This window comes from Camelina sativa, chromosome 13, assembly GCF_030686135.1.
Source record: "Camelina sativa cultivar CO46 ecotype springtype chromosome 13, ASM3068613v1".
Lineage (NCBI taxonomy): Eukaryota > Viridiplantae > Streptophyta > Magnoliopsida > Brassicales > Brassicaceae > Camelina > Camelina sativa.
This window is the reverse complement of record NC_141892.1, coordinates 904,684-916,774: the sequence shown is the minus strand read 5'-3', so window position 1 is coordinate 916,774 and position 12,091 is coordinate 904,684. Positions and strand designations below refer to the sequence as shown.

Genomic DNA, 12,091 nt, shown 5'->3' with positions numbered 1-12,091 from the left:
GTGGCAGTACCCAACGGTTAAAACAATAAAACAAATCATCATATAATATTTGGTCACTTCCCATTACAGCCATTAGATGCAATTGTATTTTAGATCTGACGGTAGATAGAGCATTCAAAGAAAAAATGAAATAAACGATCATAATGAAATTTGAAAATATCTAAACTGTTGCTTGAAGATTATGATGTTTACATATACACATTTACGTATATACACATTTAAATTTGTTGTACTTTAGGATTGTGATATAGATTGTATTATTATGTGTTACTGTTTTGATTCAAAATGGGACAGCATTACGATTAAGATTGCACAAAACTTTTCTGATGAAAGAAAGGAAAATGTGTTTTTGAGTATAATTCGGAAAGTTCAGTCTCAAGTTACATGATACTTTCATGTCCAAGTTACATGATACTTTCATGTCCAAGTTAGAAACCGAAACCGCCAAAACCACCACCGCCGCCGGGAAAACCGCCCTCAAAATGGAAAGTATACTGTTGTCCACCACCACCACCACCATGAAACGGATTGAATCCTCCGCCGCTGCCTCCACCCATATCTTCAAGATCCTCTCCTCTGTCAAATCTCGCCCGCTTATCGTCATCTCCAAGAATCTGGTCAATTCACACGTTAGATATACAATAAAAATGAGTGAGCCACAGGAACGCTTGTGTGTGTGAGTGAATATGAAAGGGGATTGTGCATTTTGTTGAACCTCATAAGCTGCAGCGATTTCTCGGAACTTGTTCTCAGCTTCTTCTCTATTGTCTACGTTTTTATCGGGATGCCACTGTAAAGCAAGCTTCTTGTAGGCTCGTTTGATTTCAGAGATGGAAGCAGTTTTGGAAATTCCAAGAATCTTATACCAATCTTTTCGTTTGCTCATCTTTAGTGCCTTCTCTGCTTTACCAAGTGCTTCATGAATTTCCATGTCCTGATACAGTTAGATGCGTGTTTAGTTACGTTAAAAGAGAATCAGAAACACTGACGATAAACAAACTAATCTTTAAACCAACCTGAGAGTTTTGAGCGGCTTGCTTCAAATCCTCCACAGCTCCTTCCCAATCTTCAAGCAACAGTTTAGCTTCTCCCCTCTGATGAAGTAAGTAATCAGAAACCTGTTTGTTTGATAGAAAAGTTGCGAATGTGTAATGATATGATACTTAATGATTTGAACCTGATGTAAAGCTTCAATCAATTCTCCATCGATGTTAAGTGCTTCATTACAGCTATTTAAGCCGTCTTTTCCACGGCCGAGCCTGACTGAGACCTTGCATAATCCAAGATAGAGATGCACGTTATTTGCCGTGTGTTCAGGGTCCAGAGCAATAGCTTCTTTATACTCCTCTGCTGAAACTCGCAACTTTCCTTTGTTTGCATTATCTTCTGCCTGCAATAATAGAACACAAGTTTTCAACACACTATAATTGGCAGCTAAAGCTCAATGTTAGGGGAAGACGAAGAGGTTTGCAGGACTCACGCTTTTTGTCTTCTTGAGCAGTTTTTTCAGTCCGAAGTATGCTTTCTTCAGTTCACTGTGTTCCGGATCAAGACGAAGCCCTTTTTGGTAATGCCTGAAACAAAGAGTTTAATCAAGCGCATATCAGTTTTGGAGCCAAAATCTTTCTAAAATTAAAAGTGGTTTGAAGTTAGAACAAACCTTTGGGCAATGTCATGATCAGCTAAATAGTAGTAGGCACGGCCACGAAGGAGCAAAGCCTCAAGATTATTTTCATCTTCCTTGAGAATATAACCAGTCTCGGAAATTACAGCAGAGTAGTCTTTAGACACCATAAGGAGCCTGACTTTGAGAAGCTTTGCCTGAAGTGATTAAAACGAGGTAAACAATAAGAAACTGCATGATCGATCAGAGGAGGTACTACTAAAATATATATATTTTAAAAAGCCATCAAGAAGAGAACCTTAGAGCAAGCTGGGGAGAAGACAAGAACAACTTTATCAACAAATTCAAGAGCTTTCGCAATGTCCTTTGATTCATACAAAGTTGAGGCAGTCTCCAAAGCACTCTTAGCTTGATGAAGCTGCGAGAGCTCTTTCTCAGCATTTGAATCTCCTGATTTAAATTCTAGATATTTCTGGTAATTATTTTCAGAGTCTTCGTATCTATAACACAGTAATAAGAGCATCAAAGTCATATCTTCTAACCTTTTCAGTGAAAAATAATAATCCAAACCAATAGAACCTTTTTGCCAATTTTCCATACCTGCAAAAATGACGAAGCACAGAGGCACGCTTAAAATAAGCTTCAGAAAGAGCAGGGTCTGCTTCGATGGCTGCATTCAGATCATCGAGGGCATCGCTGTAACGCTTAACCTTGATACTTTGTGAAGCCCTCTCAAATAACTCAGCAGCATCCACTGATTGACCATCTGTACCAAAAAAAATAACAACCACGATAAAAATACATATTTTAAACCAAATTTGATCAATTAACTCATAATGTGGGGAGCCCTAAATTCGATTCCGGTACAGGGATTGCAACAAACCCAACACCAAAGAAACCAAATTTCCAGAGAAAAAGAAATAAACAATTCACAATTTGGTGCAAATTTCTAAACCCTAAAATATCCAAATCAGCTAAACTGTAAAACAACAAACATGAACTTTAACCACATTGGAAAAAAAAAAGGGATACCTAAAGTGGAAACGAGAGGCTGAAGGAAAAGAAGTTGGCAAGCAAATACAAAGTTGAGAAGAAGAACTGTGTAGGCCATTCCTCTCCAACCTAAGATATCCATCCCTGACCAAACTCGGAACAGATCCATTCTCCCGATTTCAGTACATATACATACACTGTCTTGTCCTGTATACGGCCACACCCCCACAAATTTGGAATATTCAGAAATTGGAGAGAGACGAACGAAGAAGAAGAAGAAGAAGAAGAAGAAGAAGAAGAAGAAGAAGAAGAAGAAGAAGAATCTTCGATTCTAAGCAAAAAGCTCCACGCGAATTTGTGTGTTTCGTTCGGATCGAATTCGAAACCTATTTTCGATTTTTGATTTTGCATGTTTCTTCAATGTGTATACTAGTAACAACACGTTGTTCTATCCAATCACTATGATCCACGTGGAATATGTTTTGCGCACTTTTTTAGTTTTGCATCTTATTACCAATGAGAATCAAACACGTACGACTAACTGTTTACACGTTGGTTCTTACACTGCCACGTAAGATTACTGAGATTCTTGGGCCTAGTAGAGTTGTGGCCTCTATAACTTGAAGAGATCAATATGGCCCCAAAAGCCCAAAATGTTAAAAGTGTAATTAAACGGATCAGTAACACAAACTTATACCGGTTAGGGCCCAATCCTTTCTGTTTTTCTTTTCCAAAATTATCGTGATTTTGAATAAATTATTTTAATTTTATTTTATTTTGTAAATTAGATTTTCTCTATTTTGTGATTTTAGTTAGTTATGCCGAGTTTTAAACTTAAATACAGAATATTTATTAGTAGGAAAAAAATGCAACCTACAAGCACCATATAGTTAGAGGCACTTATTATATATATAGTCTTATAGTGTTTCTGTGTTTGACAATGAAAAAGGAATAATGCATGGATCCACAAGACGACATAATTCATATTTTCTATGTACAATAATACTAGCTACTTATTAAATTATAGTAGTCGTGAATAACTAAAATATGTATGGAGTTAGAATAAGTCAAAATAAAGACAAGGCCTATTAATCTACTGAAAAGTGGAAATTAAATTATTTTCATTTTATGCAGAACCCAAAGGTACATTGACATGACACACATCTCTAGAACTCGAGTTTGGATCAAGTACCTATTGAAAAGGAAAGTTCAACAAGGCCGTTCAGTTCCAACTGGTTTTAAAAAATAAAATAATAGTACATATAAGAGTTTTGTTTTTTACTGAAGAAAACTTATATAGACGTAAAATATTGTGTTTGTCTTTTTGTTTGAAAACTTTTGAAACGACTTTGGGTAGTCTTGGAGAACATTTTGTAGGATATTGTCAACTTATCTAAATTTCGAATCAAGAGTAGTGACCAGTATGTATATGTGCCATTATATTAGTTCTACACAAAAACATCATAAATGGTTAATCCAATGATTTCCAAGCGAGTTACGACCCAACATTCTTCCGATTGGGATAGAACATATCAAAATATCACATGAACGACGTAAACAGTTTCATGATAAACAAACTTGGAAAAGCCTCAATGCCTCATGAGGATTATACAGATCATATTTTTTAATATCTCATTACAATAATGAAAAGAAAATAACATTTACAAAACGACAACATTGGAAATACATATATCCATGCATCATCCATGTCATGGTATATATGATGGCGATAGCCATAAACATAGATAGTAAAAGTACATATTCAATGTAAAAATTGATATGATGATGTCTTGTCAACCTTTGTCCCCACATTCCGACCACTTCACAAGGGGGGTACGATTCTTATTAGACTTGTCTCCTCAAAGGAACTTCCAATCCTAATTAAACACAAAATCTTGTTCCCCCATATTTCGATTGATCCGATCCAAATATGTAATACAACGTAATTTATTGCAACTCACAATCAACCCAATGGAGCAAACCTTGCGTGTTCTTGAGGCAAAAACGTGCGACGGCCTGTTTGATGAGGGTGATGGTCGTTGCTCACTCCTAGAAAATCCCGGGTTAGACCCATCTGTTGAACCGGATTTAGACCCGACCGGTTCGATTGTAAAGGATTATTATCCCCACTATTAGTGGTTACACCACTAAGCGGAGGAGGAGCAAGATTGTGACTCTCTCGTGAGACGATGGTGTTGAAGTTGTTGTTGAGTTGTTGTTGGATCATCATTGGAGAAGACGATCTAGGAGGAGGAGGAGAAGCGGTGGCTGAGGATGAAGTCATTGTTGGGCCGGCGAAAAAGGACGGAGCGGTGGTGGAATTGCTTCTAGTAGAGCCCATTTGTGCAGCCTTTTGTAGGAGGGCTGTGGCAGACATTGGAGAGAGAGGCTTGTTTTGTTTGTTTTCCGAGGAAGAGGAGAAGAGTGGTGAGAAAGATGAGTCTTTTCCTGTTTGGTGTTGTTGTTGTAGTGATGGTAATGAAGCTGAGGCTTGTAGTGATGTTGAGGATGATAAGGTGAGATTAGGGTTTGTGGAGGTCGTTGGAATCTGGAATTGTTGGTTGAGGTGATGGCCGGAGAAATCAGGGAGGGATGATGATGATGATGACGGGAAGAGGTGGTGGTTGCCTGTGGATGCCATTTGAACCATCTCAGATAGACCTAAACGGAATATAATTAACAATAGTATTATAGCATATTCATCAAATTGAAAACAACTGATCTATCATATATATGAAATAACTATTTAGAAAGATGTTTGATGTGATATATATACCTTGGGCATGCATTGCACTTAGGTCATGGCCAAACCCTAAACCGAATTGAGAGATAGCAGCATTAATGTCGGGATGATGAACTCCTCGGTGAACAAATCCATGAGGAAGATTTGGATTACTCATAACATTTGAATCGTTTCCAAAATTCAGATTCGTGGTAGAGATCACCGGATTGTTATTACTTAGTGAGCTCATCCTTGCACCTTCTTCAGTCAATGCGTCGCAGAACGCTCTATGTGTGATGAAACTATCTTTCCTATAATATTAGATCGATTAATTATTAAAAACAAATGTTACAGGTTTGCTCAAAAATTTAAGTTAACGAGATGAGTAATTAAAAAGTCTATATAATTAAGTAATTTAAGTATAGTGAGACAAGGGCATCAATTATTAAAAGAGCATTGAATTTGAAATCATTGGCAAAAGAAACATTCTTGGCCGGGGTAAGCATTTATTTCTCCTATGCAAACTCACGACATGAAGACAGAAACAAACATAAAACTTATATATATCATCTATATATGTATATGTGCATGTGGTTGTTGACATAGATATATGTATATAGCTAGTTTCTTGCCATATCGTGTGAATAGAAGAAAAGAATGAAGCCAAATAGACATGTACACATACAAACACACAAAATAATTCTTAGATGCTCATGAATCTCATCGATTATCATACTCATAAAGTATGCAGCTTTTCTTTCGAAAATATAAATTAAATAAAAATAAATGCTCCCCAAAAGTCAGAAAGTCTTCAATTAATGTTCTGCTCTAATCCAAGTTCTCAACAGATATATCTAATCACAAGACATTGCACACATACTCATGCCGACACTAAGATATGTATATATACAGACACCTATATCTATTAGAGTTTGTCACACAATTTTTTTGAGCTCTAACACTCACATGAATTATTTGCCTTCTTTTCATCGGATATTGCTATTAGAGATATATTATCAAGTTCTAATACTTCAGATAGCACAAACCCAACTTATACATCAACCAATACGAAATATTAATCTCGTAAGTAATTATTACCTGGAGAACAACGTGCCACAGTCACATTTATACTCGCGAGTGCCACAAGTTTTTGCATGTGCCTTCCAATCAGACTGAACAGCATATTTCTTAGAACACTTTTCACACTTCCACTTCTTTTCGCCGTGTTTGCGGCTATAGTGTTTCTTGATCCCAGTGAGGTCTCCAAGTGCCCTGGAAGCATCATGGTGTACACAGGTCTTGATAGGACATATGTATACTTTCTTCTTTATCACCTCTTGTTTGGACCGTTGCTTCAGCTTCCATGGAAGGTTGTGGCCACGGCGATGGAGTTGTAAGTTCTGGTCCCTTTGAAACCCTTTGTTGCAGATCTCGCATACGAATCTGTTTGTTGCCATGAGTGTTGTTGGCGATAGAGCGATGACATCAGCATCTGGATCTGTCCATAGATATGTATAAATATGAGGTACTATCATATATCAACGCATATTTTGTTCTAATGACTCCAAAGATGTTGAACGGATTATTAAAAAAAACAAATACGTAACATGACAACACGGATACAATAAGCTAACATATGCATATAAGCAATATATATACAGATGTATGTGCCTATATGATTATTGAGTTTGCGATTGTTTCAGCAAATAATATATATGCATTTTTGTTGCTAAAATGTTATTTTCATTAGAAAGCAGATTATACGAAAGTATGGAGCTACATTTTATGCTAATAATTTTGAAGTATCTGTGTTAGATATGTAGAAATTAATACATACCCATATATTTATATATATGTATATACATGTGGGTATACTATGGTGTGGAAGGAGTTACCTGGAGTGCCAGGTTGATTTCTCTTCTTCTTGGCGGATGAAGCGTTTGGTTTAGCATTAGGGTTAGGGTTAGAATTAGGGTTAAAGTCAGGGATCTGCTGCTGAAGATGATGAAGGTGTGTTTCTTGATGAACAAACCCTCCCATGGAAGATGAAATAGAAAATGGAGCTCCTGGAATCATCTGCATATCTATTCTGGTTTAAAAGAGAGCTAGAGAACAAGAACAAGAACAGCTGGGTTTTGTTTTTTTGTAAAATCTCGCAAGAAAACAAGAAGATGAACAGGAGGTTTAAAACAGTATACAAACAAAAGAGATAGTTAATTAGGGTTTAATTTGTAGAGGGGAGAAGAAGAACAAGAACAAGAGCATATAAGTTTTTTTTGGGTTTTAGGGCTTGAGAATGTTTGAATGTGCTTGACTCTTTGGTTATGCCAAATGACAAGAAAAGACCAAAGAAGATGAGGAAGAAAATTTCAAGGCACGAAAGTATATGTATATAGAAAGATAATATTGAAAGAGGATTTGTTATTATAAAGAGAAGAAAATTACATGAATAAAGTTTTTCTTTGTATTAAAAAATGTTGAGAGATCTGGGAGATGTTCTCTTATAGAGATCTACCCTTAGTCGATCTGTGAATTATTTTCAAAAGGGAAAAGTGATGTTTTAAAATTAATAATATTTTCTTCGAAAAGGCCAGTCTCTTCATTTCTCGCAGTTACATAGACACACGTGCATGTGTACATCTATGGTGTGTTTAAAACTTGGGAGAAGATATAAATATATGGAAAGTATCCTTAATTATATTTTTATGCTATTGTTATTTGAAAAAATATTAATTTATGTTGATACTTACAATATATAATTATATGAATATTTTTGGTATTATTGATTGAACTAAAATCTTGATTCATATAAGATTAAACCGATCGAACGTAGAGAAAAAAATTTATGTTACGGTCACAATTATAAAGGGTTACTTAGTTTTGGCACTTTATTGTTTTTGATGTTATTTGTAATAAGTTTCTTTCTACAAATTAAATTAATAATTTTCATTTTCAAAACATACACAGTACTATATCTTTTGTAAACAGTAAATAATTAACATCTCTATGGACTCGTATACAAAATATATGCAAATTCAAACTAAAGTCTCAATAATTTTCTTATATAAAATATTGATATGTTAAGTTATTTTTCTTAAGAATAACGTTTTTATAAGGTTGCGACTTTATAAAAGGTTTAACACTTCGTTAATATAGTTAGTTTGCCAATGCAATATAACACTTTTTATTAGTTAGTTTATGAAAATTCTACGTTGATACATGTACTTGCTATGGTTTGGATATAAATTTAATTGGACATAGTTTCAACTCCTATTTTATTTATAAATTGTAAGTTTTATTCACCCGAGAAATTGTATTTGGCAAAGGAAAATGTTCGGTGTCCCAAGAACAAAGCATATAGGTAGATGCAAAAGGTTCCCGTTGTTTAAAGAGAGCACCATCTTTGACTCCCAAAAAGTTTTAGGAACTCAAAAAAGCCTTTTTGTAATTTATATTTCTTTTCAACTATTTAAAAAAAAAACATCTTAAAAGCATTAAGTGGAAGTGCAAATTGCTCCTAGACAAAATGCGAAAAAAAGTAATTTAGGTTTAAATGTAAGAATGTGTAATACACCCACGTGAAGTCAAAATGTGGTATCGATCAATATATATTGACACTAAATCTATGATCTACTGTCGTTAATAGATCCAGAAGCGAAGAAATGTTACTCTAGTAGTCTAGTAATATGTCACGTAGGAAAACATGTACTTATCACTTATGTTAGCCAAAATTATAATTAAAGTCTTGTTAGAAGTAGAACATGGTTCATGAGACATTTGGTTTATTCTTTTATCTATTAACTCGAGAAAAAAAAAGTACAAACAGTTCTGAAAAAAATATGAACTGCATGCAATTGATCGTTTGATATGGACAAAATAAAACTATTGGATTTCTTGAGTGGACTACAAATTTATTTACTCATTCAAGTGTGATCTTCTTTCGCTTTTTCTTCTTTTGGTTTGTGCAATCGAGGAAGTGAGAAGAAAAGGGAATTGCCTTTAAGGAAATAGATCGAAAGAAATGATTAAGGCATAATTACAAGTTGGACCAAACATAGCATGTTGCATGTTGTTTGTGTAATGTGAGAGAGAGAGAGAGGATCTTTGGCATTTCCCGATGAAGACGATAGGACAGTCCGTGACGCCTGTCTCTCTGTCTGTAGGACCCTCTTTTTGAAGCTATGATTCTCATGCACATTGGTCTTCTATTATCATCCATCTGATCATATATAGTTTTCTTTTCCTTTCATCAATCTTTAGTCACGTAGAGATCGAAGCTCATGAACATCATGTTAATAATGCTGTGAGTCTCTATGAATATATGGTTTTTGGGTTCAATTATAATACAAATGGGTCTCTAACTTTCTAGTACATACTTAAACGTTTGATATTTTTGGTTGCATTTATGTTTCTTTTAAAAATTTTAAAAGTTAACAGTACTTTCTTTCTAAATATTTTGTAAACGCAAATATAATCTGTCCTACTATATATTTGAAAGTATACCTTAATAGTTAATACCAAATAAATAGACATTTCGTACACATAAAATATAATAGCTATATGTAGTAAGTGATAACATAAAATACCGACAATTCGAACTCGAAAGTTCATACCCACTCAGTATATGTTAGTAATCGTAAGTTTAAAATTCTTTCGTATCGATACATATATACCCTAGTTCGAGTTCCACCTGAGGGTCTCAACTTTGTAATTAGCAAAGAAAAAAATGTTTGACAAAAAGTAAATTAACGCAGACAAACAGATATATGAAGACCGACTGTAGTTTAAATATAGTTTTCTTCTTTAAAAAAATCATTCTCTAAATGATAAATAAAATGAACTAGTAGATTAGATCACATTAAAAATTCCATAAAATAATGCAACCCAACCTCTCTTTTGGCCTTTTGTGTTTACCATCTTTTGGTCCATTGGATGCTTTCATATTCCCCTCTTGGTATCCAAAGTTTGTGTCTACGATTAAGAAACGTATTATTATAATCTAGCATATATACTCACACATAATTATAAATGCATATACAAATATACTAATTATTTTGGGTTCAACCGTAAAATAATGAGTAAATTCAAATGTATGCAAATAATTGATTTTGTATTATCCGATTATTGAACTAACGATTTGATCTGACATCGATTATGAACAAAAAAAAATCGTTGGAAAACTTGTCTAACCAACAAATTACTTTTTGAACTAACGATTAGTTTTATCTTTTTGAACTAACGATTTGATCTGACATTGATTATTGAAGACCTAAAGGTAAATAAATTCCAATAAAATAGTATATACAGGATACAATTATAATATGTTCAGTTAGATTTGTATAAACGCAAAACTAATGAGCACCAATAAATTGTTGCAAACTTCATTTTATTTATGGCTCCACTTGTATTTGATTAATTATAACTTTTGTAACAATTCAAATAATTGAATATGGACGCCGGTCTTATTTAAATTCAATCGGTCAATATTCAAAAAAGCTCGATCGACGTCATTATATAAAGAATTACCATCGCAACGATTAAAATAAACAAATTGATCGAGATTTATCACTAGTGGTTTTTCGTTAGAACTCAGAACAAAAGTGATTAAGATCACTTCTTTAAGTGTCAACCAGTCAATCAAATGCTAATTATAAGCAAGAGATCTATATATTTCGTTAACATGATGCAATACTTGAATAAATGAAACATAATATACCAATTAACTTTGAGACGAATTTATAAATTTCTGATAAATCAAAGACATGGCATGAATCACATTTTTTTTTCTTTTTCTTTTTGAAGGTATGTTTTTTCGGATATGAGGCCCCATTAAGATATGTCTCTATTTTATTCTTTGAAGCTATAGCGATGCGGTTCGCACTTGGTTTCTCTTGAGCAAATATTTAACTTTTGCAGCATTGTTTTCTAGTTTATTTTAGTTTGAACTTTCAAAGACAAATACGTTGTGGGTTGAAAGCTATATGCTCAAAACTAACTAGCGCGATAGCCAATTTCTGGTGGAGCAATAAAGCAGACAGTAAAGGACTACACTGGATATCGTGGAAGCAATTGTGTACTCAACTTTCGGAAGGTGGGTTAGGCTTTAGAACACTAGAAGAATTTAATCTAGCCCTTTTGGCAAAGCAACTATGGAGATTGCTGAGATATCCAGATTCCCTTCTTAGCCGAGTTCTAAAAGGGAGATACTTTCGATATTGTAGTCCATTAGAGATACAAGTATCAAATCGACCTTCGTATGGCTGGAGGAGCATGTTGGCAGCAAAGCAGGTTCTTTCGTACGGAATTCGTAAGACCATAAGCTCGGGTTTTAATACGTGCATCTGGACTGAACCATGGATCCCAGATACGCTAGCACGGCCACCCCAAAGTTTAACTAGTGAGAGAAATCCTTTGATTTATGTTAACACCTTGATAGATTTCAACACAAAAAAGTGGAAAATTGAACGTCTTCGGGAACTCTTCCCCCCGAAAGAAATTACCCTTATTTTGGGGATTAAACCGAGCTTGAATGCCTCGAGGGACAGCTATTCTTGGACTCTGACAAAGTCTGGAAATTATACCGTTAAATCTGGATACGAAGTCGCGAGAGCTATCTCTCGCCCTGCTTGCGACCTCCCTTCTCAGGGACCTAGTGTTACGACACTTAAGGCGCAAGCATGGAAGTTAAAAACATCACGGAAGCTTAAGCATTTCGTTTGGCAATGTGTGACTGGGTGCTTGGCAACATGTCA

At 34.8% G+C, this 12,091-nt stretch overlaps 2 protein-coding genes across 4 annotated transcripts; both read right to left on the bottom strand.

Annotated features, from left to right (window-relative positions):
• Positions 1 to 319: 319 nt before the first annotated feature.
• LOC104734327 (dnaJ protein P58IPK homolog) lies at positions 320 to 2,998 on the bottom strand. 2 transcript variants are annotated; one of them, XM_087482059.1, is made up of 10 exons: positions 2,972 to 2,998; positions 2,657 to 2,924; positions 2,225 to 2,390; positions 1,923 to 2,124; positions 1,661 to 1,821; positions 1,481 to 1,574; positions 1,178 to 1,390; positions 1,017 to 1,094; positions 716 to 934; positions 320 to 614 (listed from the first exon to the last, which is right to left on the bottom strand). In XM_087482059.1, the coding sequence occupies exons 2-10, from the start codon at positions 2,784 to 2,786 to the stop codon at positions 429 to 431; spliced, it is 1,449 nt and encodes a 482-aa protein (XP_087338185.1). In that variant the 5' UTR covers positions 2,787 to 2,924; positions 2,972 to 2,998; the 3' UTR covers positions 320 to 428. The 2 variants fall into 2 exon arrangements, with proteins under 2 accessions (XP_087338185.1, XP_010452175.1); XM_010453873.3 differs by lacking the exon at positions 2,972 to 2,998 and having other exon boundaries at positions 2,657 to 2,927.
• Positions 2,999 to 4,195: 1,197 nt separating this feature from the next.
• On the bottom strand, positions 4,196 to 7,922 carry LOC104734326 (zinc finger protein JACKDAW-like). Of its 2 annotated transcripts, none has more exons than XM_010453872.3 (4): positions 7,235 to 7,922; positions 6,438 to 6,837; positions 5,394 to 5,650; positions 4,196 to 5,278 (listed from the first exon to the last, which is right to left on the bottom strand). In XM_010453872.3, the coding sequence occupies exons 1-4, from the start codon at positions 7,419 to 7,421 to the stop codon at positions 4,581 to 4,583; spliced, it is 1,542 nt and encodes a 513-aa protein (XP_010452174.2). In that variant the 5' UTR covers positions 7,422 to 7,922; the 3' UTR covers positions 4,196 to 4,580. The 2 variants fall into 2 exon arrangements, with proteins under 2 accessions (XP_010452174.2, XP_087336395.1); XM_087480269.1 differs by having other exon boundaries at positions 4,196 to 5,245; positions 7,235 to 7,805.
• Positions 7,923 to 12,091: the final 4,169 nt, after the last annotated feature.